The 24,736-nt window shown below is 42.2% G+C and overlaps 1 protein-coding gene across 2 annotated transcripts in view; it reads left to right on the top strand.

The window, feature by feature from the left end:
• The window catches only part of vps37d (VPS37D subunit of ESCRT-I), a 50,935-nt gene that overhangs the window by 5,658 nt on the left and 20,541 nt on the right, over positions 1 to 24,736 (top strand). The window contains exons 1-4 of one of the 2 annotated variants that reach the window (XM_085289780.1): positions 1,841 to 1,941; positions 2,022 to 2,178; positions 3,504 to 3,675; positions 21,974 to 22,056. In XM_085289780.1, the coding sequence (XP_085145906.1) occupies positions 3,531 to 3,675; positions 21,974 to 22,056 (228 nt within the window). In that variant the 5' untranslated portion in view covers positions 1,841 to 1,941; positions 2,022 to 2,178; positions 3,504 to 3,530. Of the gene's footprint in view, positions 1 to 1,840; positions 1,942 to 2,021; positions 2,179 to 3,503; positions 3,676 to 21,973; positions 22,057 to 24,736 lie in introns of those variants that run through there. The other variant, XM_085289779.1, reaches the window with a different exon arrangement.

Here is a 24,736-nt window from a genome sequence, read left to right as displayed (position 1 = left end):
TCAAACCACAAATCCCACATGATAAAGTCTTAGTAAAGGAAAAGCTTCACTGTCAGTACATGAGTCATAGGTTAAAAACAGAGGTGTACAATTGTATTTTAAAAATTCAAATGCTTTAGAGCCCTCCTTTGTAAATAAAAGGAGGGCTTTTTAATATCTCGTGTACTTATCATTTACACATTCTTCAGGGTATTTTGGAGAGTGCTGCTAGTGCTGGTTTGAAAGCTTTATTGTTTAATCTAAAAGCTTAGTTTCAGCTCCTCTTCCTCAGAAAGTTGGTATGACGATAATGCTGCATTGCTGGTGTAGACCTCTAAAGTGCCATCAACCGCGAAGCATCAGTGTAGCTGCCACCATGTAGCTTCAAACTTCCATTTAACGCATTAATATAACTGAGAATTTTATTTTATTTTTTTATAAAATGCTTTTGTTGGGTGATAAAATCAGGACTTTAGCTATGATTTTACATGACTCTTAATGCCCATGCAGTCATCTGAGTAGGAGCGAGGCAGATAGATGTAACGTTATCCCCTTTATCTGTTTACACCAAACACACACTGGTTTCTCATTTGTTGAGGAGATGTTACTGTTGGGATTGAACCATAATTCACTGCATCATCACTTTTTGGGATACTGGGATACAATCCGGACCTGCACTGGGTATGGTTGGGTTAATGCTTGAACTGATGCTAGTACCTGGAATTCAATGCTAGTACCCTTTAGTATTTAGTATTTTATTTAAGTTCAGACCTCCCGCCCCCAGCCACCTCCTCCAGCTTTATCAGAGGGAATACTGAGGTGTTCCCCAGCCAGCTCAGAGATGTAAACTGACAGCCTGAAGAAGAAGATGCCAATGTTTCACTAGCTGCATCATGTTCATTCATGGATTCACTTTTCAGGCTGTGAAACGCAGTACACTCTTCACCTTTTGGTTAGATTTTGTTTGATCAGGTGTCTGATGTGCTGTCAAGACCAGCTTTGCAGTTTGTGTTACAAATTTTGCAGACGGCATCGTGTAACCTCGCGCAAGATTACTTTGGGGTTGCCGCAGCAACGATTGCAGTTTGTTTGTTCGTCAGCACGTTGCAGGAGTGACGTCACTAAAAGCAGTTTTTTTTTTTTTTTTTTTTTACGGTTTATTAAATGCATGACATTTGTGAAGTTAATGAATAAATGAGAAAATAACGGTGATTTTTAAAAAAAAAAAATCAAGCAGCGTCATTTGATATTTTTCTCCTACATGTGGAGATTAGTACAGCTGCCTGCTGTGACCAAGAAGAAAAAAAAAAACGCCCGCTGTGAGATAAGTCAGAGTCAAAACAGTTTCATGCAAGACAGCCAAACAATGAGCTAGAAGAAGATATAAAGCTCTGAGAAGAGTGGGCGAAACTCGCAGTGGGTTCACAAAATCTGCAGGGGGGCGACGCCACATTACACACTGTCGTTTGATCCATTATTGTTTTTATAAAAATATTTTTCTATCTCGTTTATGAAAGTCTTCATAATCATACAAGCTGGCTCCGTGACAGGAGACTGTCAGCGCAACACTGCTTCCTTTCTTGCAGGTACATACTCGGTGTTGCGTGAAGAATTCTTTAATGGAAAAGACTTTTAAGGCCTTCAATTTCTTCACAGACTGAGTTGTTAAATTGGCGGCTTGAGCCTCGTTTAAGACAACAGGAACACCTTTTTTATTGCAGTTTACGTGGCAGAAGAAAACAACAATGCGTCGCCTCGTCTTCTCCAGTGCAGAGTTCCTGACTCTGAAGTGTCATTTGTCTTGGGCGGTAAACACCGCCAGCCTATGCATCGGAATACAGAAAGCACTCCCTCGCTGAAGACTGCAGCAGTTGTTGTTTGGTAAACTGGGCGGACCAGCCGAGGCAGGAAATGCGTCCGTTTGGATTCTTGTTTAAGGAAAGAAAGGAGCTTTATTGGAGTGTGAGTGTGAGTTGATCTGTATTATCTTTTGATTTCTGAGAATGAATGAAAAGAAGATCTGACATCCTGTTTTTCAGCAGCTCAGACAGTCATCCTTCTTTCGACCTCAGGGCAAATTCTGCAAATTTTTTGAGACTCATCCATCCTTTTGATGACCCGGAAAATGCGAGACAGATGCACCGTGCAGCATGGACTCAATGCAGAGGGCTTCAGGCCCAAAGAGGCTGACCGCTGAAAGTGAGCAATTGAGCAAAAAGAAAGTGGCGGGAATGTGTGAAACTGACTCTTTTAACTTTGTGAAACTCACAAAGTGGCATTGTGTCTGTGTTTGAGACGCCAGCTGCTATTGCTGGGACCAGACTTAAAGGGAGTGGCTTTGAGTTTAATAATTTATGGTGGTCTCATGCTCCAGTGACAATATCACATTTACCACTCCTCCTCCCCATTTACCCAGATCTTACTCCTTTATCAACATTACGGCTGCAAACAACAGCATTTTATAGTTATCACACTTGATGTTTTTTTGTTTTCTTTTAAACCTTGGCGTTAGCTTTCTTTTATGTTCCTCTTTCTTTACACAGCAGTTTTTGCTGGTAGCCATTCGTTGTGCTTGCGATTAGTGATAGTGTGAGTGGCTGATCCTCGCTTTTCCCTCATAGCACAAAGAAACTGTAGAGGAAGAAAAACAATATACACTGTTCAATTTAAAAAAACCCAGAAAAACATGAACATTAGAAAAATATCATGTTTTCTTTTTAATGAGAGACAGTGTAACAATATTGTGGTGAAATAATGAACATGTGACTGAAATGCATCACTTTAACTGTTTAGGAATTTGAGGCATTTTTATGCACCGGCCATCATTTTCAGGGACTCAGAAGTAGTCAGACTAATAACTGATAAGCAGCATCATGGCCACAGAAGACCAGTCCCCCCATTCTGTTAATTCATGACAAATTAAGTCGATTTCAGGAGCTGAAATTGCAACAGGAGCGCCAAAGGGATGTGAATATATGTGAAGGTGGCCATCAGGAGACTGAAGAGCCCAAATAATCTAGTTATTTAGAAGGAATCACAGAAGACAAAGTGGATGATCACAGAATTATTATTTATATTTCTAAGAAAAAAACCTTCACAATATTTAGTGTGTTGTCAAGAACACTTGAGATAATAGGTGTATCATTTTTAAGGTCCACAATCAGTTTCTCTCACTGAAGTGTTAAAAACATCCTTCTAGTTAAATTTTTTGTCCACTTGCTTCTGAGCCTCTGAAAATGAGGCGCTATGTATAAAAATGTCTGTAATTCCTAATGCAGGTGATGCAGTTCTTTCTTGAATTACAGCACAAAGTCTGCAATTAGCGTTTTGATGGTTTATACACACCACAGTCAAAGTCGGAGGCAAAATTGCAAGAGATGTGTCATTGCCCAAATACTTTCACTGTTCTGTGCAGCACTGTGGCTGCACAGCTGTTCATGAGCTGGTTGTCACGAGAGTCTTTGCATGTACGAGGGAAAAATGTCAGCTAATTTAACACTAATTGTTTTTCTTTCCCCTCACAGTTTCAGGAGCTCCAGTTTGACAGGGAGATGCTGCTGACCTCTAACCGGAGTTTGGCCGAGGAGAGCCTCGCTCGGCGACCTCGCCTTAATAACGGCAAGCTCCAACTGGCGGAGAAATACCGGGAACTGTCCAACCTGGCAACCACATGCTGGGAAAAACAGAGTCAGCTTGGTAAGTTTGCCCCCACCGCCGAGGAGACAAAGACGGGGAGGGGGGAAGGCCAGTTTTGGGTTTTTCTTTCTTTCTTTTTTTTTTTGGGTGGATGGGGTGCCAGCGCAGAATCACTGTCAAGACATAAGTCAAGACGAGTGTGGTTGTGATGACAGGGTCACTGGTTCAGAGTCCAAAACCGGGTGAGTAAATATGGGCTTTGTAAGTGAGAGTGCAGCACTGAATTTTTCATTTTTCTGATGATAGCCTCAGAGATTTCAAAAGGTTCAACCAAAAGAAAAAATTCCTCAAATCCAAAGGAAAGGTTTCATCCCAACCACTTAAGGTTTAAACTAATTACACACGATAACCCACAGCGGCTCCTCGTTGTCTCTTCCCCATGTGATTGCACTAAGAAACACACACTCGCTGTTGCACACTTTGAGACACAGAAAGCAAAACTAAATGTAAATCACGTTTGACTTGATGCGACACCCTCGCTGGTTCAGAGGATGAGATGATGGAAGTTTCACGTCGGGAGTGCAGCAACGCTTCAGAGTGTCAGCGAGACGAGCCTTCAACCGCCTCGGCGTGACTGGAGTTCGGTCATGGGAACGAAATGGAGCATATCAAATGCCAGCAGGAAGCTTGCAGCAGTTGTCAAGGAATTTGTGGGGTGAAAGGGGCCTTGTCTTTGTTTAGGGAAGTCATGCTTTTGACGGCGCGGCAGCAGCAGAGGATGTCCTCTAAGCCATGCTCCTAAATTTTTAAGCCTCGTGAACGAGTTTAGACATTCCTCCAAGAACAGTTGATAAAATAAATCCTGCTGCATGAGTTTCCATAGGTAATGGCGGCTGCTGCTGCTTATTTGTAAACCTAATGTGTGAGTTTGTATGGATCAGGTCTAGTGCGTGGTTTCTGACACAGCTGCCGGCCAGCGGTGGAAGTTGGAACTTGGGTGGAATTTTAAACTTCCTGTCAATGTGTTCACGTTATTACACAGATGCTATCCCACCTCCCCTGCAAAGCAGGATGGGCGGGGGTCCGTACTTCCTCTCCAAAACATCTGATTCTCATTTGGTGCTGGAGGAGTGTGTGTGGGGGGGGGGGATGAATGAGGCGAATAATCGTAGCGGAGACAAACGTCGGAGTGGATCAAGGCAGACAGCTGTATTGTTTAATACATCCTGCAGTTTGGTGTAGGGAACGCTGGCCTGGGTGAGCTGTAGTTGTAGTCCCCGGGTGGAGCTGAGGCCTTGAGTGTTTCTGCTTCAGTTTCTCACAAATATTATTGGCATTGTTTTCCACTGCTGCCTTCTCCTGTTACACTAGAAACCAAGAGCTCTGACTTCCATGGGATGGAAACCCACTAAAAACATGAACATATTGTGGCTTGTTCAGAAATATTTGTTGAAGATGTTCTTTTATGACAACCATCAGGTTTCTAGAGAAAAGGAGGAACAACACTAATGAGCGGGGGGAAATAAATGAAGAGAAACTTGAGATCGCTGGAATGTGACACAAAAGAGGACTATGTTGCCAAAAGAGACTCCAAAGCTGGGATTAATGTTCGCAGATCACGCCAACTTAACTGCCTAACCAGACCAGTAAGATTTACTAGTTGGACCTCTTTAAACGGCAATATTTGTAAACATAAAAGTTACCCGTGTGTGTGTGACAGGTGTGGAGGTGAAAACTAATCTCTGGACCAGTCTCCAGTTGCACTGAAAACACAAATTAGCCCAAATAGAAACTAGTGTTGGTGTGACTTTGCACAAACTGGGTAGTGTTTAACTAGTAAACATTGACAAGGTACACAGTACTGATGGGGTACTTATAGATGGCTGCTCACACTCAATCAACAGCCCTGTTTCAAATTTAAAAGTAGTCACCATGAAAGAGAGGGAAAGAGAGAAATTACGGCTACTAGAGACCACTACTCTACATCATCCATTGGTTACTGAGGTCCCATTGTGCAGCCTCAAGCTGTTACTGTGTTAACATCATAGATCAAGTGTGCAGAGGGTCAGTTTACCACTGCCTTTTGTAGCCGGAGGAGTTGCCCCCTGCTGGTCAGTAGAAGTAATACAGCTTTAACCCCTTCATTTAACAAACAATTCAAGCCAAAGGAAACCACAAGGCTTGGTTAGGTTAACACATTTCTGTTATAGAATTTCCTTTTGGGTTTACCAATATAGGTTAAAATTACATATTAATCAGTATACGTGAACCCAACCTTAAACAGGTCACTGGGAAACTTGCAGATATTTAGAGGTTGAGCCACTCATGTGTTAGACTCACTTTTCAGATTGAGAACCTCTGACCTTGAGGCCCAACAATAAGACATTAATGCATTATTTAACAAGTACTCAGTACTCTGTCTGGACCGCAACCGCGTTCGAACTCCGCCTTAGTTTTGATTTCTGTTACTCGATTTCTGCTACTGTATCTGTGCACAGACAGGCAGGCATGTAACTAGAGACTATCTTCTGATGTGATCGCTACAGCTGTGGCGCCACTGACTTCTCATATTTAGATGCCACATAAAGAAACTTTAAACGGACACTTGGATGCATTCAATGTACGTAAGAGTTGGCGACTGCCACCCTCTGCAACCCAGATAAGCAGCAAAGGTTGGATGGATGTATAAAATATGATGTGAAATATAAATAATGTGGATCATGGGCGTAAACACAGACCCCTTGGCTGCCTCCTCCTTCCATACCCATTTACTCACTACTTTAGTAGCCATTTTCACACAAACCTTTATTTTTCCCCAAACTAAAAACCCACCAAATTATTAAAAAACACATTTGTGGCCAGTTTTTCTGAGCGTGTTTTCCATGATGAATTTCTTGTGGCTCAGGAGATGGAGGGAGTTGTCAACTACTCTAAAGGTCAGTGCTTCAGTCGCTCGCACCTCCATATGAACACCTGAGCCGAAAAGGTCTGTTTGCTATTTACAGATACTTAAAATGACAGCAGCTTCAATCGGTCACGATATATGGAAGCCGCTGTAACTGTAAGTTGTTTTTAGTTGGAAGTCGGTCCACAGTTACAGGCGCACGCGTGAAAAGAAGTGGTATCTTTGCTATATTTTACTTTGAAAAGGATTCTTGGACAGCCTATTAGCAAAGCAGAGGAAGTCCAGCTGAGGCAGGTAACTGTACTGAACGGCATTTCAAACTTTGGATTTCTCAGTCAAGTCACATTGAAATCAAGCTCAAACATCAGCTGATAGCATTTCCAATTTCCTGGATTATTGATTACATCTGAGGGGAACAAATCTCTGAAACTGTCGATCGGCTGTGTTATCAATTCTCTTTGTTTGGGGGTCGGGGAAGAGGCTTCTTGGGCTGAATCTCATAATACTTAAATTTTTTTTACATTTTACAGTCTGGATGCCGCTAGTTTCATGTCACAAATTTGCTCTATTAACTGCATCGTTCTTTCAGTATCCTCATAGTCTTTTGTTAATGAGAAAATAATTACTGCAAGGAAACGCTACCTGGTAGTGATGTTCCCTTCGCCCTGCCTTTGTTTTCTCGGTTTTTCAAATGAGGCATTAAAAGCTTTGCTTGGGTATCACAGCAGGGAAAGATTGAATTATGGGTACAATAACGTGGACGTTTGACAAGAGCTATATTTGTCCTTATTGCTCCATACTGCTCTACATTGAAACACAAGAACAATGCTGTTTTCTTCTTCTGTGTGGGTCGTCAGCTTTTGAGGAGGCTGATGTTTGCCCGAGGCACATTAGCTCCAGTCTTATAGAGTGGTATCATGTATGTAGCCATCGAGTGCATATTTAATTAACCTTTCAGTGGTTTTCCCCTGGGTTGACAGCTTTGCGGTGGGCCTCAGCTAGGGAGTTGGGGGTGGGGTATCTTTTGCCTATCAGCTGCTCTTTTTTCAAATTCAAAGCTGAGCAAGAGTCACCCCCCCATTGATTTATGTGGTTTAACCCATATATGGAAGACTTTATTGCTCTTAGAGCAGTAGTTCTCCTTTTTTATAGATGCCTAAAGAATTCAGACCCAATGATTTTTAAATTTAAATAGTCTAAGTTGAAATTCACATTAAATACAGGTTGTTGCAATTGCCAAACGTCACCAAACTCTTGTTTCACCTTATAGTTTTCATCCAGTTGGCCTCAACTGACCTGCAGTGGCTCAACAGTTTGCTGGTGGGGCCCATGGTTCATTTTGAGAAACACTCTCTCCTACAGTAACACAACGAGCTGTCTTCATTTAAAATAACCTTGTCTTTATGTCGGTTGTCTCTGCTTCCTGCTTGCCTCTACTGACTAGAAGCACAGAGTGAAACAGACATGCGGTGAAATCGAGAGCACAGGAGAGACTCTTGTATTGCGGTGAAGTTAAACTAGTACACAAAGAGTATAAACGGTACACATGTAATATGTTATCTTGACTTCCGTGATAAAGACAGAAAGACGGCGATAAAACCGAGAGCAGAGGAGAGAAACTGTAAACGAGGACAAAACACATTAGAGACTCAACCCTGAAACACAATCCTGAAATTAAACTAGTGCACATGTTTAAAAAAACAAACAAAAGTAATGCACAGTCTTCACATGAGAAACGTGGTGAAACCAGGAGCAGAGGAGAGAAACCAACTGTAAAGACTGTACTAGTTTCATTTCAGGACCGTGGAAGCAAAGTGTATATAAAAAAACACAAATCTAACATTTTTGGTGTCTCTATGGAGGGGACAGTCTGTCAGTAGTTGGTGGGAACATTTGTGTGTATATTTCTTTATTTTTCAGTGATTTCTGTTGCGAACATTGGCAGTATGCAAGTATAAATGGTTAGAAGCTGCTTTTGTCCCTTTCTGGAATCAAGGGCCCATTATTTTAATGATTACTGATTGGTTTCACAGTAGATCTGCCACCTTAATTACTGCAAACTGGAAATATGTTGTGTAAGGTGCCAAATCTTGACTTGTAGCAATAGTAAATGAGGAGCACATGAGGACAAAATGGCCCTCTGGAAAGCGATGGATGATCTCATAGTCCTTGCCTGTTGCAACTGGGAACCATTTTACCCACTGTTAAAGCTATAAACTATGTAGACTTCATATGAGGTTTGATTTTGAAGAGATATCAAAACTTTTGCCATAGCTGAAAACATGAAAATGAGGCATGGCAGCTTTGTAACGCCGCTTGTCAGCGCTGCGAGCGGAACGGTTGCTGGCACCAGTTTAATCAAACCGTTGTAGGTAGTCGGATCGTTGCGGATCGTTTGAGGCCATTGAATGTTTTCAGCTGTTTGAATTCTGTGGTTTACTAACAGCGACCTGACTGCACCTTTCTTTTATATCCACGTGCCAATCGCTTTTTTACGTTTTTTTAAATTTTACAGAGTAATAAGAATGAAAGTGCAGATATTAATATCCTGTCATAAAGCAATTTATAAAAGCAGTGGCCTCTCAATAAGTTCTCTTTACACCCACATGTTCAGGACAATCAGAGGTCAGCATTAGACGGGACTGTACTTGCTGTGTCTTGTTTCATACTTGTAGCTGGGTGTGGTCATTAAAATGGGATTATTGGCTTTCTTGTTGCTATCATAGCAGATCTAAATGAATGGGAACTGTGAGACGGGGCTTTTATGTTCCCTTCCTTTGTGGACCCAGCTGACTGAGACTATCCAGCACCTCTGCTGCTGGAGAACAAAGTGCCTAACCAAGCTTTTTGTTCGGGACTTTCCATACTCTGATTTAAATAAAAAGGATTACACCCTCTGACTGAAAGTCAACAAGTCACTTGTGGGTTTGAATGATTTAAAAGAGCTGAACGTTTCTTCGGGTTTCTCTGCGTGTGGATTTAGACATTTATGAGGCACTTGGCCTTCTGATATCATTCACTTTTCGACTGTGTTAGTTGGCTCAGTGTCTGTTGCATATTTTAGAGATTCAGAGTGAGTGAAGTGGTGTCAGAGGAGATGCAGAGCAAAGTGAAGATGCTGAGCGTGTTGCACTCAACTTGGGTGCATGTTTCTACCTCCGCTTTCAGCTCGAGGGCTGCACGTGTGAGTATTTAATCCAGGCTATCGGTGTGACCGTTGTTGGCTGCTTCACCACTTGCCCTGTACTGACCGGGTGGTGTTTAAACACTTTCTTTAGCAGCTCAGATATAACTTAATGTGCATATCGATTTTCACAGGGGCAGCACTTTGAGCAGAGATATGCAGACCTCCCTTTTCCAATGCACAAAGCAAACAGCAAACACAATGAGGGAATCTAACTGTCAACAAAAGACAAGTGGGAGCAAATCACAGGTACAGACGATCAACCACAGTTGGAGAACAAATGAGGGCGGAGCAGACGGTCACAAAGGAGGGAAAAGTTAGATTAGACATAAGAGAAAACTAACCTTCAAAGTAGAGCAGGAAATGACGAGGGAACAAATGCCACTAATTTCAAAACAGAAATCATCTCAAACACCCAGGACCCCAGAAATAGGAGCTAAAACCCGTCACCAGGCACCCACCCATGGACCTCGGTATCCTGTCCCAGGATCTGGCCCCTAGGTTATTTGTTCATAGGGTTTTTTATTCTTTTTTCTTTTTTTCTTCAAACGTGTTCAGTCTGGCCTCTTATCCAAGACACTTTGCTTTTGTGGCCACTAAGGCTTCTGGGAAAATTCAGCACCACCACATTGTGTCCACCACAGTGAGCTGGTGATTTTTGGATGTATAATGGTGACACTAGTGGGGACAAATCAAAGCAAACATCATCTTGTCTTCACTAAAATTAGAAACTAGTGACCAAGCCCACGAATGCTCATAAGGAAGGTTACTGAGGTCATGAATCATGAAAGCTGATGGGTCAGTTTCTCATAGAGGTCTATATGATTGGACCTTTTTGCTGGTGGGGTTTTTGCTGGCACAGATTGGACCTTTGTGGGGTGACTAGGCACATAAGCACAGTGAGTCTGCAGACAGTAGGAGTCAGAGTTGGCTCATCTTACAGACATTTTGGGCCTATTCAACAAAAGTGATTTAAAAACCTATTTTGTCCTTGCAGGCCATCAAATGCAGTTTTAGATTGTCTGTCTGCAGGTGGATCTGATTCCTGTTGGGTTTGTATTTATTAAAAAAAAAAGGCATCTGTATCATTGTAACAAGAAAGCAAGTGCACAGCAACAGGAGTGTTCGAAATGGGCAAAATCGAAAAATAGATTGAATATGAAGCTGCGAGCGGAGGTCTTCAACTTGTCGGGCTCCAGCATTAGAGAGCGGTCTTAAAGCCAAGTTTAATCCCATGAGCTGTGCTGACCGTGGAGGCTGGAGAAACATCGTTAACCCTCAAAAACTCAAAGAGCAGAGAGTGAAGGGGCAGGGAAAAGACGTGATCGAAGGGCCACAGCAGCAGATGGGAAAATCATCTTTACACTTCAAATCTTGTTTCTTTGGCTTTCAGCAAAGTGCTAGTTTCTGTTTTGAGCATTTTTAGAAGAAGCTGTGAAGCTGTTATCACACTTGTGTAGCAGTTTGTTGCATTAGAGAGGACAAACACAAGGCTGATGTGCTGCAGGCGGTCTAATTCACTGCTGCTGACTTGCTAGTTAATTTTCAATCCTCTGATACATGCAAGTCCTGCAAGGGCCCCATCTGCAATACCGTGACCTATTTGTGTGTGATCGGTGACAGATCACTTCCCCGACATCTTGAGCTGCGTTTCTTAACTTGATTTCTTGTGTCAGTGCAGCAAATTTAGCAACCTTCGAGGGGAAAAAGATCGCATTAGCTCTTGTGGAGCGTTGGCTTCCACATGTTTGTGTTTCCAGCTGCTGCTCCATTAGTCGTACTCATTGATATTCCGCAGCCTTCGACCCGAGAGGACATTATCAGCAGGACAGGCGTGCAGTGTGCGAACGTGTCGTGCTTAAAGGCATAAATAGACTCTAATAAAAGCCATTTCTGTTGGTCATACAGAGTAAATCGGTTCACTGCATTCCCAGTTCACCGATCGGCCGAGCTAACGTATCGCTTTTCGGCATGCACACCGGAACTATGAACAAATTTATTTATTTATTTTTAGCATGGTTCACTGGGTTTTATTCATTTATTTCTGGGGATAAAAGCAAAGAAATAAAGGTTAAATAGAAATCATCAAAAGAGAATAAACATTGTAAAGATAAAAATGGAATCTGGCACAGCAAATAAGAAAACTGCATAAATAGGATGATGATAATATTCATTTAACATCAATAGCAGTTACATATATACACGCACATGCATGGACATTAAATCAGCCCTGACAGTCTCACAGAAGTCTCTGTGATGGAGTTGCTTTAAAATCGATCTGAGAACAATCCCTCAAATATGAATCCAGCACTTTTCAACTACTCGATGTGTTTAAATCATCATTAACCATACCAAATATGTGATTGATTGATTGGCAAAATCACGTATAATCACTTTTGATTCTCCAAAAAATGATTTACAGTGCTTAGAATCAAAGATTGCGTTTATGGCATGAATTTAAAATAAAGATCAATCTGCATAAAGATCAGTCTGATCTTTCAGTTGAGCGGACTGACTTAAAGTGTAGGTAAAGCAGCTTGTTTCAGATGGTGACATAGCTGCACTGGTGCTTATTATAAATCAAATTAGGATTGTTTTGTACTGTGAATCATACTAAGCTACTCTGTTAGACGCCCAAGATTAAAAATATGAAGCAGAAAAGGGCAGAATCATGATCTTCCGACTGCACACACACCTCCAGGTTCACTCCCGCCCCCCACACACACCTCTACATGTGTCCGATGGGTAGGTTAGAGGAGCAGGTGGGCTTTTTGACTCACTGCTCTTTCAGAGCCCACGGGTCTTTTGCACTTTGCCCTGGTGCACTTCGTCGACCAAAATAGAAGATGCTAATCGCACCCACAATACCAGAGCCCAGGACCTACCACAGATCACTGTGCTTGTGCAGCAAGAGAAGGGACTTTCTGACTTTTGGTTGCCGCGATGCGTTACATCATACTGGTGTTGCTAACGATGCACACTTGCGGTGTCTCCTTGAAGGCATCCTTTTGTGTCACACTCTGCTGTAGACGTAAAGAGTGTCAGAGAGAAGTGTGAAGTCTAGGTTAAATGTCTGATCGTCTCTTTCAGAGAGTGAAAACAAGTTTCAAGGTGAGGAGAGATAAAACTGATCTCTCATTTTCATGTGCAGCGTTAAGGATGTTTCTGCCTGCCGATCACAGCGGGGACCTGCACTGCAGCAGTGCTTTTTGTGACTGCACACTTGTCTGCAGAGAATTGACTTCACAAACTATACACGCACCCAGCCCGTGGACTTCAAAGATGTATAGCTGCTCTTAAGATCTGTTAATCTGTTTAATTCTGTTAATCTGAACGTTTTCAGTTGGAGAAATGTTCCATCACTCATCTGTGTGACCTTCTCAGTCTCAGCTGAGCGCGACCTTATAGATGGCACAGCTGCAGAACGACCGAAACTAGCACCACCGACTAACCATGTGCGATGAGTCAGTTTCACGATCGGTAATATGGAAACTGTCACGACTATTGATCAGTGGCTGTGAGTGCTATTCACAGAGGTTTGGGCAATGGCGGTTGAATGGTTATTACATTGACTGCCTACTCAAACCAGCATTTCTGTCCAGGATGTGCACACAATGACTGTAAAGAGCCTGTGGGTGTAAATAGAGTCCTGGCCTGATGCTTAGCCAGAGGTTGTTATAATTCACAGAAGTCCTACTTGCACTCAACAGCGTACACTGTATTGCTCTGTTTGCACCGAGGGACCCGATCCCAGGGGTGGTAGCTTGTGTTGGGGTTTGAAAGACACAGAGACACAGTATCTCAGCTGTTCTCATACTCCTGACACATAAAGGATCATCACTGGTTTTCGCCTGGGCAGCAGTTATCCTTCTTCTCTCCTGATTCGCCTCGGGCGTTCGTTAAAAGTGTCCTCCTAGCAGGTTAGGTCTGCAGTATAAGATAACACAGTGAAAAATTAACCACCTTCATTATACTGAAGGTCGAACTTGAAGTTAGCTTACTAATCCTCTAATCCTACTGATTTCAGCTTCTTCCTCCACTTTACGGGAAAGATTTAACTCTGTTTAATGTACCTCAGTGCTCGGCGGTGCCTCAGCGGGGTCTGTTAACATGTTGACATCAGCTGTTTGCTGAGAGCTTGTTTCTTTGCCTTCACGGTAACTGTCACACCGATCAGTGTTCCCGCAGCACCAGGCCGATAACAACACGATGCTGGTTTTGACTGCACATCATCTCAGATCAGTGTAGAGGATTTTAATGCTGACTGCGAACCTGCCCCGACTCCGTGGGCGTCCGTGTAGTCGGAGCTTTAAGGGGCATCGGTGCCTGACGAGTCGAGTCGATCTGGGTAATTTGTTTTGGCTGTTGAACTGCAGACCAGTCCAGACCGAATATAAATAAATAAAACGGTGATTTTTTTTAAAACGTGTTCAGTGCTGCGTGTGCAGACGGAGCCGTGACACTGTGTGGAGATGAAATATGATGCTGAGAACAGAAGATTCAGTTAAATGTTAACCTTCATGCGACCAGGAGTCATTTATATCTTTGACCATTAATTCATCAAACCACCTCTCCTACAACTTCCCATAGTTTATTTTACAGGATTTGGCCCATTGATAAGAGGATAAACTTTTTTATGTTTTTATTTCATTGATATTTTCAATTTTCTTTTTTTGTTTCTGCACAACATATTTTAAATATCATGTTTGTTTAGATTTAGTAATTTTGAAATGGACCATTTTGCCACAAGCAGCAGACATGGCTCTATTACACAGTCTTGTTCAGCTTTCAAACTAAATCCAAATCACATCAGTTAAAATTGCCCGTTAACATTTTTTCCAGATTCAAAGCTCACTATAAAAATGCTTTTTTTTTTTTTTTTCCTCCCCTTGTCTGGCCGGCAGTTTAAAATTCCAACCGTCTAACTTGCTTAACGGAAAAAGAACAAATTATTAACAAATTAGAACTGGAATCAGATATTTTTAGGCATTTTAATTAATGACTGATTGCATCCTCAGTTTGCGATTAACCCTCAAGCAACAGTCCTTATTTTAAAGGCTCTTGTTTGTATTTATCTTGCCCGCACATATTCAGAAATTATTTGATGTAATAATCGTAGTTTTCAATCATTTTTATGCATAATGGCGTTAACGAGACAAATTCCAACATCAGCTTTGTTGCTTTCGTTCACTTGGGCCATGAAGTGTCTGCCTCAAGGCCTCTGCAGCCATAAAGCTGCCAACTTTAGCTCTGTTAGCCTCGGTTCACTGCAGAATATCGCAATGCACAAGGAGACGTGGAAAATTAAAGGCTAATGTTATAAATGAAATCTGAAATCTTAAAATCTTAATCACAACTCAGCATTGGCGAAAATGAATTTTCTTCAACTTTAATCACCAAGTAGTTTTATCCTTAGTGAAAAGTGTGCTTATTCCTTTTTGTCTATAAGTAGACTGTCTGAGATTTCAGTCGCCTCCCCGATACAGTGGAAGTGAAGGAAGTTTAATCCTGACACCACAGAAAATGACTCCAAGGAAAAATTTTAAATTCTATCTCCTTAATAAATGAAACCAAAATTGCCTTGAATGTGTATTTCTTCCTTTGAAGAAGAGGGGAAGTGTAATCTTTGTGAACTGACCCTTTAACAGCAAAACGCCAAAGCGAGGTCATGCCGGTCCGTCCATCTGTGAGCCCAGCCCTCTGTTCACTCGCCTGTTCCCAGAGGAGGATTTAAAATGTTTTGGTGACCTGCTGAACTGTGTTTACGGTTCAACTAGAGACTCTGCTAAGAAAGAAATGTTTAGTTTAAAGGTTTATCTCACTTTCTGCTGTGTTTAGTCTAATTAGGAAGCAAAACTTGATTTACGTAACATTAAATTCCAGATGGAGCACAGTGTGCTGCACAAAGTGTGAACTACCACTGAGCATGCAGGAAAAAAATAAAAGAAGTGAACCTTTTCAAAGCCTGAACGTTAAAATAATTTTTTTAAAAATTTAGTGCTTATTACACCTTCAGACATATTAAAAAATGAAATGAAATTCAATTTGCAAATATTGGCTGAAGTATAAAGGGTAAAGGCAGCTTCACGTTTCCAGAAACAGTTTCAGTAGAGCACAGTCGCAGTGTTGAAGTAAAGAAATCAAAACACAGAGTGATTAAAAATGAGGGTTGGGTTTTTAAATTGATCAAAGGGACCGCGAATAACTTCAAGGAGATCATTTTTAAAGTCTTTTGAGTCTTTTACTTCCTGCTTTTATCTGCTCCCTCCTTTGATTGTCTGCCTCGCCCTCATAACTCACCTGCGTTTAAGTATTTCCACCTCCGCTTCCTTCCTGTGGATCAGCCCCTCGCGCCTCAGGCTTCTTGTGCCAAAACAAACAAGACGGCTTGTTTCAGACAGGATGAACTGAAGTCCAGGAATAAGACAGACAAGGATTATTTTGAACTCTGAATCATGATCTACTAGAATCCAAGAATTAAAATATGGAGCTGGAAATGAGAGAAGTAGAAGTAGACAGAGGATTAAGAGTTACTATAGCAGAGCAGTCACAGCAAATACACACTGCTGTATTCACATGGTTACATACAGCATCTGTACTGAGGTGAACCCATGCCAGGCGATGCAAATGGATACAAATTTGCAATCTGCATTTGCTTCACGCTGGGTCTTAAAAGCCCATCAGCTTGGATTTTCCCATAGATTGTCCTGACAGCGCGGTTAAGGACAGTCTTGCTCTAAATGCTCATCACGCGGTGTTATGAGTGAAGAGTAGAAGCTAAAACGACATCATTTTTGAGTTAAACATACTGCTCCTTTCTTTTTTTCTTTTTAGCTTTGGGAAGAAGATGTTCACCTCTGCGCTTCCCTCTATTAACCAGCCTGACCTCTAGGGCTCTTACATGTTAAATTGCTTTCAGGTTTGTGAGTGGGAGTAGGAGTAAAATGATTTTCACTTTCAGCCTGCACTCCTAAACGTCCCTTTCAGCAGTTTGATTTATCTCAGATGAAGCAGCATCCACAGATGACACTGAAATTCCTGCAAAGTGGCGTTTCATAATTGAGCTGTGCACTGACAGAGGTATGATTCGTATCTCTGCCTTATCGCCATTTTAGCTGGAAGAAATTTGGAGACATCTACTAACAGATGGCATGATGTCGATTTCGGAGGGACTTAATTTTACTGAAAATTGTTTGCGGCATCACACAAGATGAATAGTAGATAGACGGATTCTGTTTGCTTTTAGTGTGAAGCGTCCACAGGAGGGCAAAAAAAAGGGAGGCTTGGGAAAAAGAGTCACAGTGCGACTGCTTCGGCGCCTCATTGTCTCAGATCAGCTCCCAGGCAGGACGTGCGACTCCCATCGTCGATAGCATTCACTCATTAGTACAGCTGACAGCAGCCTCCAGGTCCACTCCCACCCCCCCATCAGCTCCTGAATGTATACAGCTGCTCTAAGAGCATTTGTTTGCTTGGCTGTCACCTCTCATTGCACCCCCATCTCCCAGCATCTGCAGCGTGGGGTCAGCTGCAGGGCCATGCCTGCTTTTCACTACACCTGAGCGGATGTTTGCGAGCGCTAGAACGTAGCGTGGCGTGATAGATTATTAATGGGGAGGTGACGGTAGTATCCGTCTGTTAAGCGATGGAGTAAAGACCCCGTTTTCAGGTCCAAGTATCTCCGGTGATGTTCAAACAGTTTAAGACTCAAGCGTACTTCATACTTCAGTAGGACATCTTCAGCCTAAAAAGAAAATAGTTGCTCTCGGGCCAACTAGGTTTAGAATCTGGACCTTTTCACTGTGAATAATCCAAAAACATGCCGAAAAACAGTTACTGACTAACCTCATTGTCGATTGGCTCAGACGTCCTCTTGGCCTGAAGTTTCCGGCGTCGTCTTCCTGCCATATGATGGCATCTCTCTGTGCCCATTTGGACTATTTCTAACCATCAGAAGTGCCTCACCATGTGTTTGCTTTTGGGAACTCAAGGAGTGTTTTAGACCTGGAATCAGCTAATAGTGCCAGCTTAGCTCTGATGAAGCTTTTCATATCAGAATCCCAGTAACGATGATTATCGCATTTAAAGATGCGTGACTGACTTCACTGCTTGGGTGCTGACATTCAGTAAGAGCAAGCGAAGGGGAAGCGACTGCCTTGAACGCATTGTCTACTACTCCCTCCCCCCCCAATACAACTAGATGGGGGGTAGGATTTTCCCGAGGGGCTCAGAGTTATTACTGTGACCTTTATTTGCCCCTTGGTTTCGACTGAACCCGGTCTGACTTGTGTGGGGGGGGGATTAGCGTGGCTGTCATATCGTCTCTCGGAGGGACAAGACACTTTGCAGTCAGCTGGGTCAGTTTGTTCGCAGTGACGACCGACTGTGATCCCCAGGAGGTGAACACATGCTGCGAGAGCGGCACTACATGCATATTTATGTTTGCAGGCTGTACCAGTTTGTGATGATGGCCGGCAGTTGGGTGTACCATTAGGGATACTTTCTCTTTTTTAATTACATAATCAAATTATATTAAATCAAAACTCAAATGGAAACCTCTAATTTGAGAGTTTTTAGACATTTTTGTGTTTATTACTAAAGGCATCTTCAAATAAAACGAGGAGTTTGTCTGTGGGATGCGATCTGAACCTCATTTTGTTTTCATTTGGGCAAATTGGCACCGTTAGAAGTGCGGCAGATTAGCTGTTTGCAGTCCTTGTTTACACTAGGCTCATAGACATGCAAATGGCTTTGATGCCAAAGAGAAATGATTATTCTGAGGCAAGTGCTACAGTTATGAGCCTCTCGTTTTTTTCTTTGATTTCCAGGAGATTTAAGGAGTTTTATTCACAATCTGCTTCAAAGATAATGACATCCTCTGGCAAGTGAGAGTCGCGCCAAATCTAAAAATAAGTGTATCAGTTCTGTGTGTTCAGTTTTGACTGCGAGGAGTGTCGTTTTATGCAGATTTTGGCAGCTACACTCCCAAATTCCTGAATTACCTCCGTCTGTGTCACAACCCCTGCTGTTCAGAGGCAGGGGGAATCATTTGGCACAAACTACAATCAGTAACCAGTAGCTGGTTTTAAAGCGTCTGCATGCACATTTCCTTTTAACCTCTGAGTAACTTTAGCTCATAAGTGTCCATCACAGAAGGAAAATGTGAGCTTTGCCAGCCAAAAGTTGGAAACTGGAGGAAATAAGAAGATTTTTATGGACAACACTGTGCAGAATATGTTGTAGTTTTTGGAAGCTCAAGGCAAACAAACCACACAACTGTGTAGCCCTTCAATAACACAAGAGACATTAAAAGAGAAACGGGGGCACTGAGAGATTTATGAGTAGGTTTTCTTGTTAACCAAGAAAAAAGACTTGAATGTTTTACAAGAGTGTCCTGGTCAACAAAGACAGTAGTACAGTCATAAATATTATAAATTAGTAGGATGTATGTCCACATTCAAATCTATACACCACTTAAGTACAGGCAGTAAAAATGAAATACAGCAACTATCAAATTTATGACCTTCAGTGTTGCTTACTAAGTTATTCATTTTTAATCACGACTTTTATTCCAGAAACAACAGTGATAATATTCATGCAAAACATTAAAAGCCTGGAGTAACTACATCCAAGTCACTTAAAATCACCTAAAATTCATTGAGATCAGTTCCTTCAGTTTTATTTCATTCTGCAGCCGTTTTTTCAGATTTAGTGTCAACCTTTGGGACAGAGAGAAGAAATGAGTGAAGGAGTCTTTGGGGGGAGTTCAGCAAAGCAATAGATGCTGCTTTATGAACTCCAAACTGAGAAACGTTTAAGGTGATTGTGATGATGTACTGATTCTCTGGTTTCCTGTTTGTAATGTGGACAAGCATGGCATTTGTTCAAGTCATAAACAGCGCTGTAAAGCTGCATTTTTATTTTATTTATTTTTCAATGGCCACCAAGGAACCAGTCATCTGGATGGAAAAAGACTGCTGTCAGTGGGAAAAGCTTTCTTCATGAGTTTCTTAGTCTTTAATCAGAAAGGAAGAATCCTGGGGGCGTGCTGGTTGGCAAGTAGCTTGTTGGTCACAAGATGTTTGCCCATTAGTTGGGTAGCCGCCTCTGAGAGCCTCTCAGAGCCGCCTCTGACTTGATGTGAGGTGAAAACACCAAAATGGAAATGCAGAAAAAGCACCGCTGGTTTTTAATCACTTTGTTAAACTTTATAACTTTGTTATTCGTTTTTTATGTGCACAAAAAAAAAAAAACTGGTAATGCCAACCAAATGTAACAGTTGTACATTTGGTCTTGAATATATGCAGACTACTGGCTCCAGTATAACCACCATGCTGGTCTTTGGAAGTCAACGGCGACGTCACCACAGCTGTGTACCATTTATACCAGCACTGGATTATGAATTATGGAGTTTTCAAACTGTTGCAACGTTTCCCGCTGTATAATCTTTAAATCTAAATATCAGAGCTTCTGTGCTGATAGATGATTTAAAATGGCAGCAAAAACTGAACCAACCATACCTTTTGTATATTCAGCGGCAGCAGCACAATGTGTCACGGCGAGTGAGATGAGCCGCGTGGAAGAAATAAAGGAGGATCCGAACGCAGGCACTTGTAAAGGTGTGAGGGTGGTTTATTAAACAGAAAGTAAAAATGGGCAAATGGAACAGAAGGCTATCTAAACTGAGAACAACTAAACTAGTGAACACAAACCAGGACATGAACATGAAGGCGGATGAACGACGGAGAACACACAGACGAACCAGCGACTATAATGACAGAAGACACGACTTAAATACACTCAGAGAAACACAGGTAGATTACACACAGGTGGGGGACACAGCTGGGAGTAATTAACGAGACAAGACAAGGGAGGTAAACTGAACACACTCACATGAGACGCAGACCTTCACAATAAAACAGGAAACAAGAAATCACTACACAAAGACGCAGACTCGACACTGAGAGACAGACAGAATATAACACATGGAACCTTAACTAAACTAAACGTGAGACACAACCGAAGAACAAATCCTTAAACGTGAATAAACAGAAACATGGAATTCAAATAATAACCAACAAATCACAAAGGTAACAAAACGATCATTCAAGAATAAACCAAAAATATAATAAACACAGAATGCTGGGTCGAACCGACCCAGAACCGTGGCAGTATGTGCCAGGTTACAAAAATCCAAGTGGTCGACAAACCCCCAGAACAATACCAAACCGATGGCTAGTGCCAGCAGAGGTGACCCTAACCCGTACAGAAGAACAGCGAGCATAATGAATCTTTCCCTTGAGGAGCAACTTGTCTCTCTTTGCTCTCTGTCCGAAAAAAGGAAGCAGACGTCATCCTTCCACCCACCAGTCTGGTGTTCGTGATAGTTTCACTCGCATGACTGTTGCGCAGTGCTGCTGTGTCATCACAGCACTGTCTCCTTTCATTTTTAAGGTTGTAAACATGGTAATCTTTTCCCATCTCTGCCTTTCAAACGGGTGCACGACGTGAGCGTGGCACCACTGTGGTTCATTAGACACTCGCCTTCACCTTGAAGTCCATATTAGTGATTTAGGCCTACAACCTGTCCGATCATCTGACTTCGTCATTGTTGAGATTTTTCCAGATGTCAAACCATTAAATTAGAGCGTTATTATTAGATTTTTAACATTAAAGGAGTGTTGAGCATTCATCAGCCTCTGACAGTTTGCTGACACGTTAAAATGTCGAAACATAATCTTGTCAGCCATCACGTCGCCGCTTACTCGCTTAGATGCGATGCTGATGTGAGCCGGTTTAAATCCTTTGGTGGCATTTGCATTTATTTGTGATGCAGTTCTTACGATTCTGTGAGCTGCTGTCTTCGTCTTTTTATTTAAGAGTTTCCTGCATTTGTTTTTATCATATTGACAGAGACTTAAATCATTTATGTACTTGTCAATAGTAAATGCAAATGAGAAAATGAGAGACTGGCAAGAATGAGCCCCCGGATCAGCCTGACCTCGTGGTCAAACCAAACTGCAACCGGTTTCCCAAAATAGCTCAAAGTAGAATATTTACAGCCCCTGTTTCCCCTTTTTACTAGCCAGAAAACGCCCACCCCATCACCAGCGTCTCCTCGTCAGCACATACCCTAAAGGCTCTTTGTGATTTGGAAAATAATTTTCTCTACTGTGGTTTCTTGGTTTCTGGATCTTTTTTTTTCTTCTTTTCCAGCTCCCTTTAAAGTAATCTTCATGCATCCATGTTGTTTCTCTTTGTCGTTGCAGAGGCTCATGTGCAGAAGCACAGCCTGCAGACGGCGCAGAACCTCCTGCAGGAAGAGGTGGCACGTGCAGAGGAGCATTCAGAGGTAAAAACACACAGACGCGCAAAAGCTGTGAAAACTGAGCTGGTTTCTCTTGTTCTTGCAGAGAATCAAACAGTCTTTCATCACGTTGGCAGCACTCTTGCGGCTGCCTCTCAAAAGCCTTTAGTCTAGCTGACAGCCCACCCTCTTCTGTACAGTCTGATCTCGAAAGCCACGAGGCATGCTGTACATACAGTGAGCTCTACCCACTTCACCAAAGCAGCCTCAGCAGCGATGCCCCCACGTACACGTGTTTAGTCAGCACTGCATTCAAACTGCTGCCTCTCTGTTAATTGCCCTTTTTCTGCAATAGCTACCAAGTGTCCTTGCACCATTGAATTCTGAAGACAGGGCTCAAATCCATTTAGCTGCAGGCAGAAAGGAGGGAAGAAGCACAATATCCTAGATGAGAAAAGACAGAATTTAGCTCAACATAGATCAATGTGAAGATTAATGTGAGGCTTCAGAAAGCGATTAAGGAAAGACAGAAAATGTTTTTATCTTTCCAGACTTTTCTCCCGACCCTCTTGTTTATCCTAACCTGACTGTCATAGACTAGAATATGCAGTCCATGCCACTGCAAAACAGGCGTTGTCTCGATCCCTTTCTGGAGATTTGCAGAGATTTTTTTTTTAAGTTAAGGATTAAGAAAACAGAGCAGACATGTCTGCAGGAGACGTACAGGTCTGTCTCACCTCAGTCCATCACAAATATACACCTAAACCTATCATGTATGATCACTGGCCACTTTACTGGGTACACCTTTAGCATCTTTTCCAATCACCTCAATGTCAACCCTTGTCGTGTTGTTTGTGTCGCATAAAAATTACATCACAGGACTTTTGGGCCACCCACATCGAGGTGGCACTGTCACTACCCGATCCGTACCGGAAACCCGATCGGTACCCCGCATGCGCGAAAGGTTTCTACTTCCGGTCGTAGCGTTTTACGATAGTTATGGGTCAGAGTATCTGTTAAGATGTTAAGAATAACAAGTATATCTTAAAATGTTTGCAATAATGAAGCATTTCAGTACAATGTAGACAAAAACGAAAAATAAAAAGAAAGTTACGGATCAGGACTCTCCGATCCTTACTGCGCATGTGTAAAGTCTGACCGTACAAATTGGGTCTACCCGATCCGTACCGCGCATGTGCAGATGTTTTCTTCTTCTTCTGTTCGTTTAATGGCAGTTTACTCCCCAGTGTACGAGGATACCGCCACCTGCTGACCGAGCGAATAAACCCTATTATAAACTGATTTATCGTCATTACAAACGTGTGTTAAATCTGATTTAGCGATAGTCGAGTGTGTTTATGCTTGTCTGTGAGGAGAGGATTGTTGGAATAGTGATGATGATGTGCGCTATCACTGTCAATTGTCAGTAAACACTTCATCTGGCTGATGAATCTACACGTGAGATATTACAAAGTCTGCATTATTAACTCTGTAATTAGGCGCCATTCTTCTTATTTTACGGCGCTGTTGCTCAATCGGGGGACGCTCTCTGTTGAGGAGAAAAGCATGAATTTCTTTGTATACGGATTATCCATTGTTTAAATGTCCCGGGCAGTCGAAAAGGAGGCAGAGCTGTTGAGAAATGCTAGGAGCTAACTGGGCGCTAACCGCATCATTCAAATATATTGAATGTCGCAAAGAGAGGAAGTGACGTAAGATTTGCGCATGCGGGGTACCGATCGGGTTTCCGGTACGGATCGGGTAGTGACAGGCACTAAATTGTAATGGAAAACATCCAAAACTCAAACACTGCTAGTGGAAAAGAAGCATGTGATAGTAACGTGTTGTCTTCAGAATTGCCTTAATTAAGGCTACGTTCACACTGCAGGCGAAAGCGCATCAAATCCGATTTTTTTTTTTGACCCTATGCGACCCATATCTGATCATGGTATGACAGTGTGAACGGCACAAATCCGATATTTTCAAATCCGATCTGGGTCACTTTCGTATGTGGTACTGAATCCGATACATATCCGATGTTTTAGAAAGCGACTGCTGTTTGAACGGTCATGTCGCATTAAATCAGTCTTTTACGTCACTGACACGAGACAGACGCCAATTATCAGCGCCGGAGAAGACATCACGAACGCTTCCTGGCCATCCAGTGTAGATATCAGTGAAACTGTTGGGAAGACAATGTTGGAGAAACATGAACATTTTATTTGTACTGTATAATCTGCAGATTCTGACAGAAATCTGCAGCTATCCTTTGAAGCACCGCTCCTCTACAACAGCAATAAGGATCATTATTAGGTTATTTACATTATTATGTAAATAACAAAATGACTTAAAGCAAAAATTGGGAAACGTAAAGTCCGAAGTCTTTATATTAACGGCCATTAGTCAAACAATATTGTTTGGTCTGGGTCTAAACAGAGCGCGCTGTGTGTGACGTCTTCTTTTGCGCACGCGGGCCGCTTTGAGCGTTCACACTAGAGCGCGTTTGCTGTCACATTTTATTTGTAGTGTGAACAAGCAGACAAAAAAAATCGGATTTGATCAAAAAATCGGAATTGAGCATCAAGACCTGCAGTGTGAACGTAGCCTTAGATTCAACAAGGTGCTGGTAACATTTCTCAGATTTTGGTCCACATGGACACGATAGCATCGTACAGATTTGTCAGCTGCACATCCATGATGTGAATCTCCTGTTCCCCTACATCCC

This window comes from Mchenga conophoros, linkage group LG10, assembly GCF_057382185.1.
Source record: "Mchenga conophoros isolate Kocher_MC1m ecotype Shallow Benthic linkage group LG10, M_conophoros_male_GT1.1, whole genome shotgun sequence".
In the NCBI taxonomy this organism is placed as follows: Eukaryota; Metazoa; Chordata; class Actinopteri; order Cichliformes; family Cichlidae; genus Mchenga; species Mchenga conophoros.
This window is presented reverse-complemented; position numbering and strand designations above follow the sequence as displayed.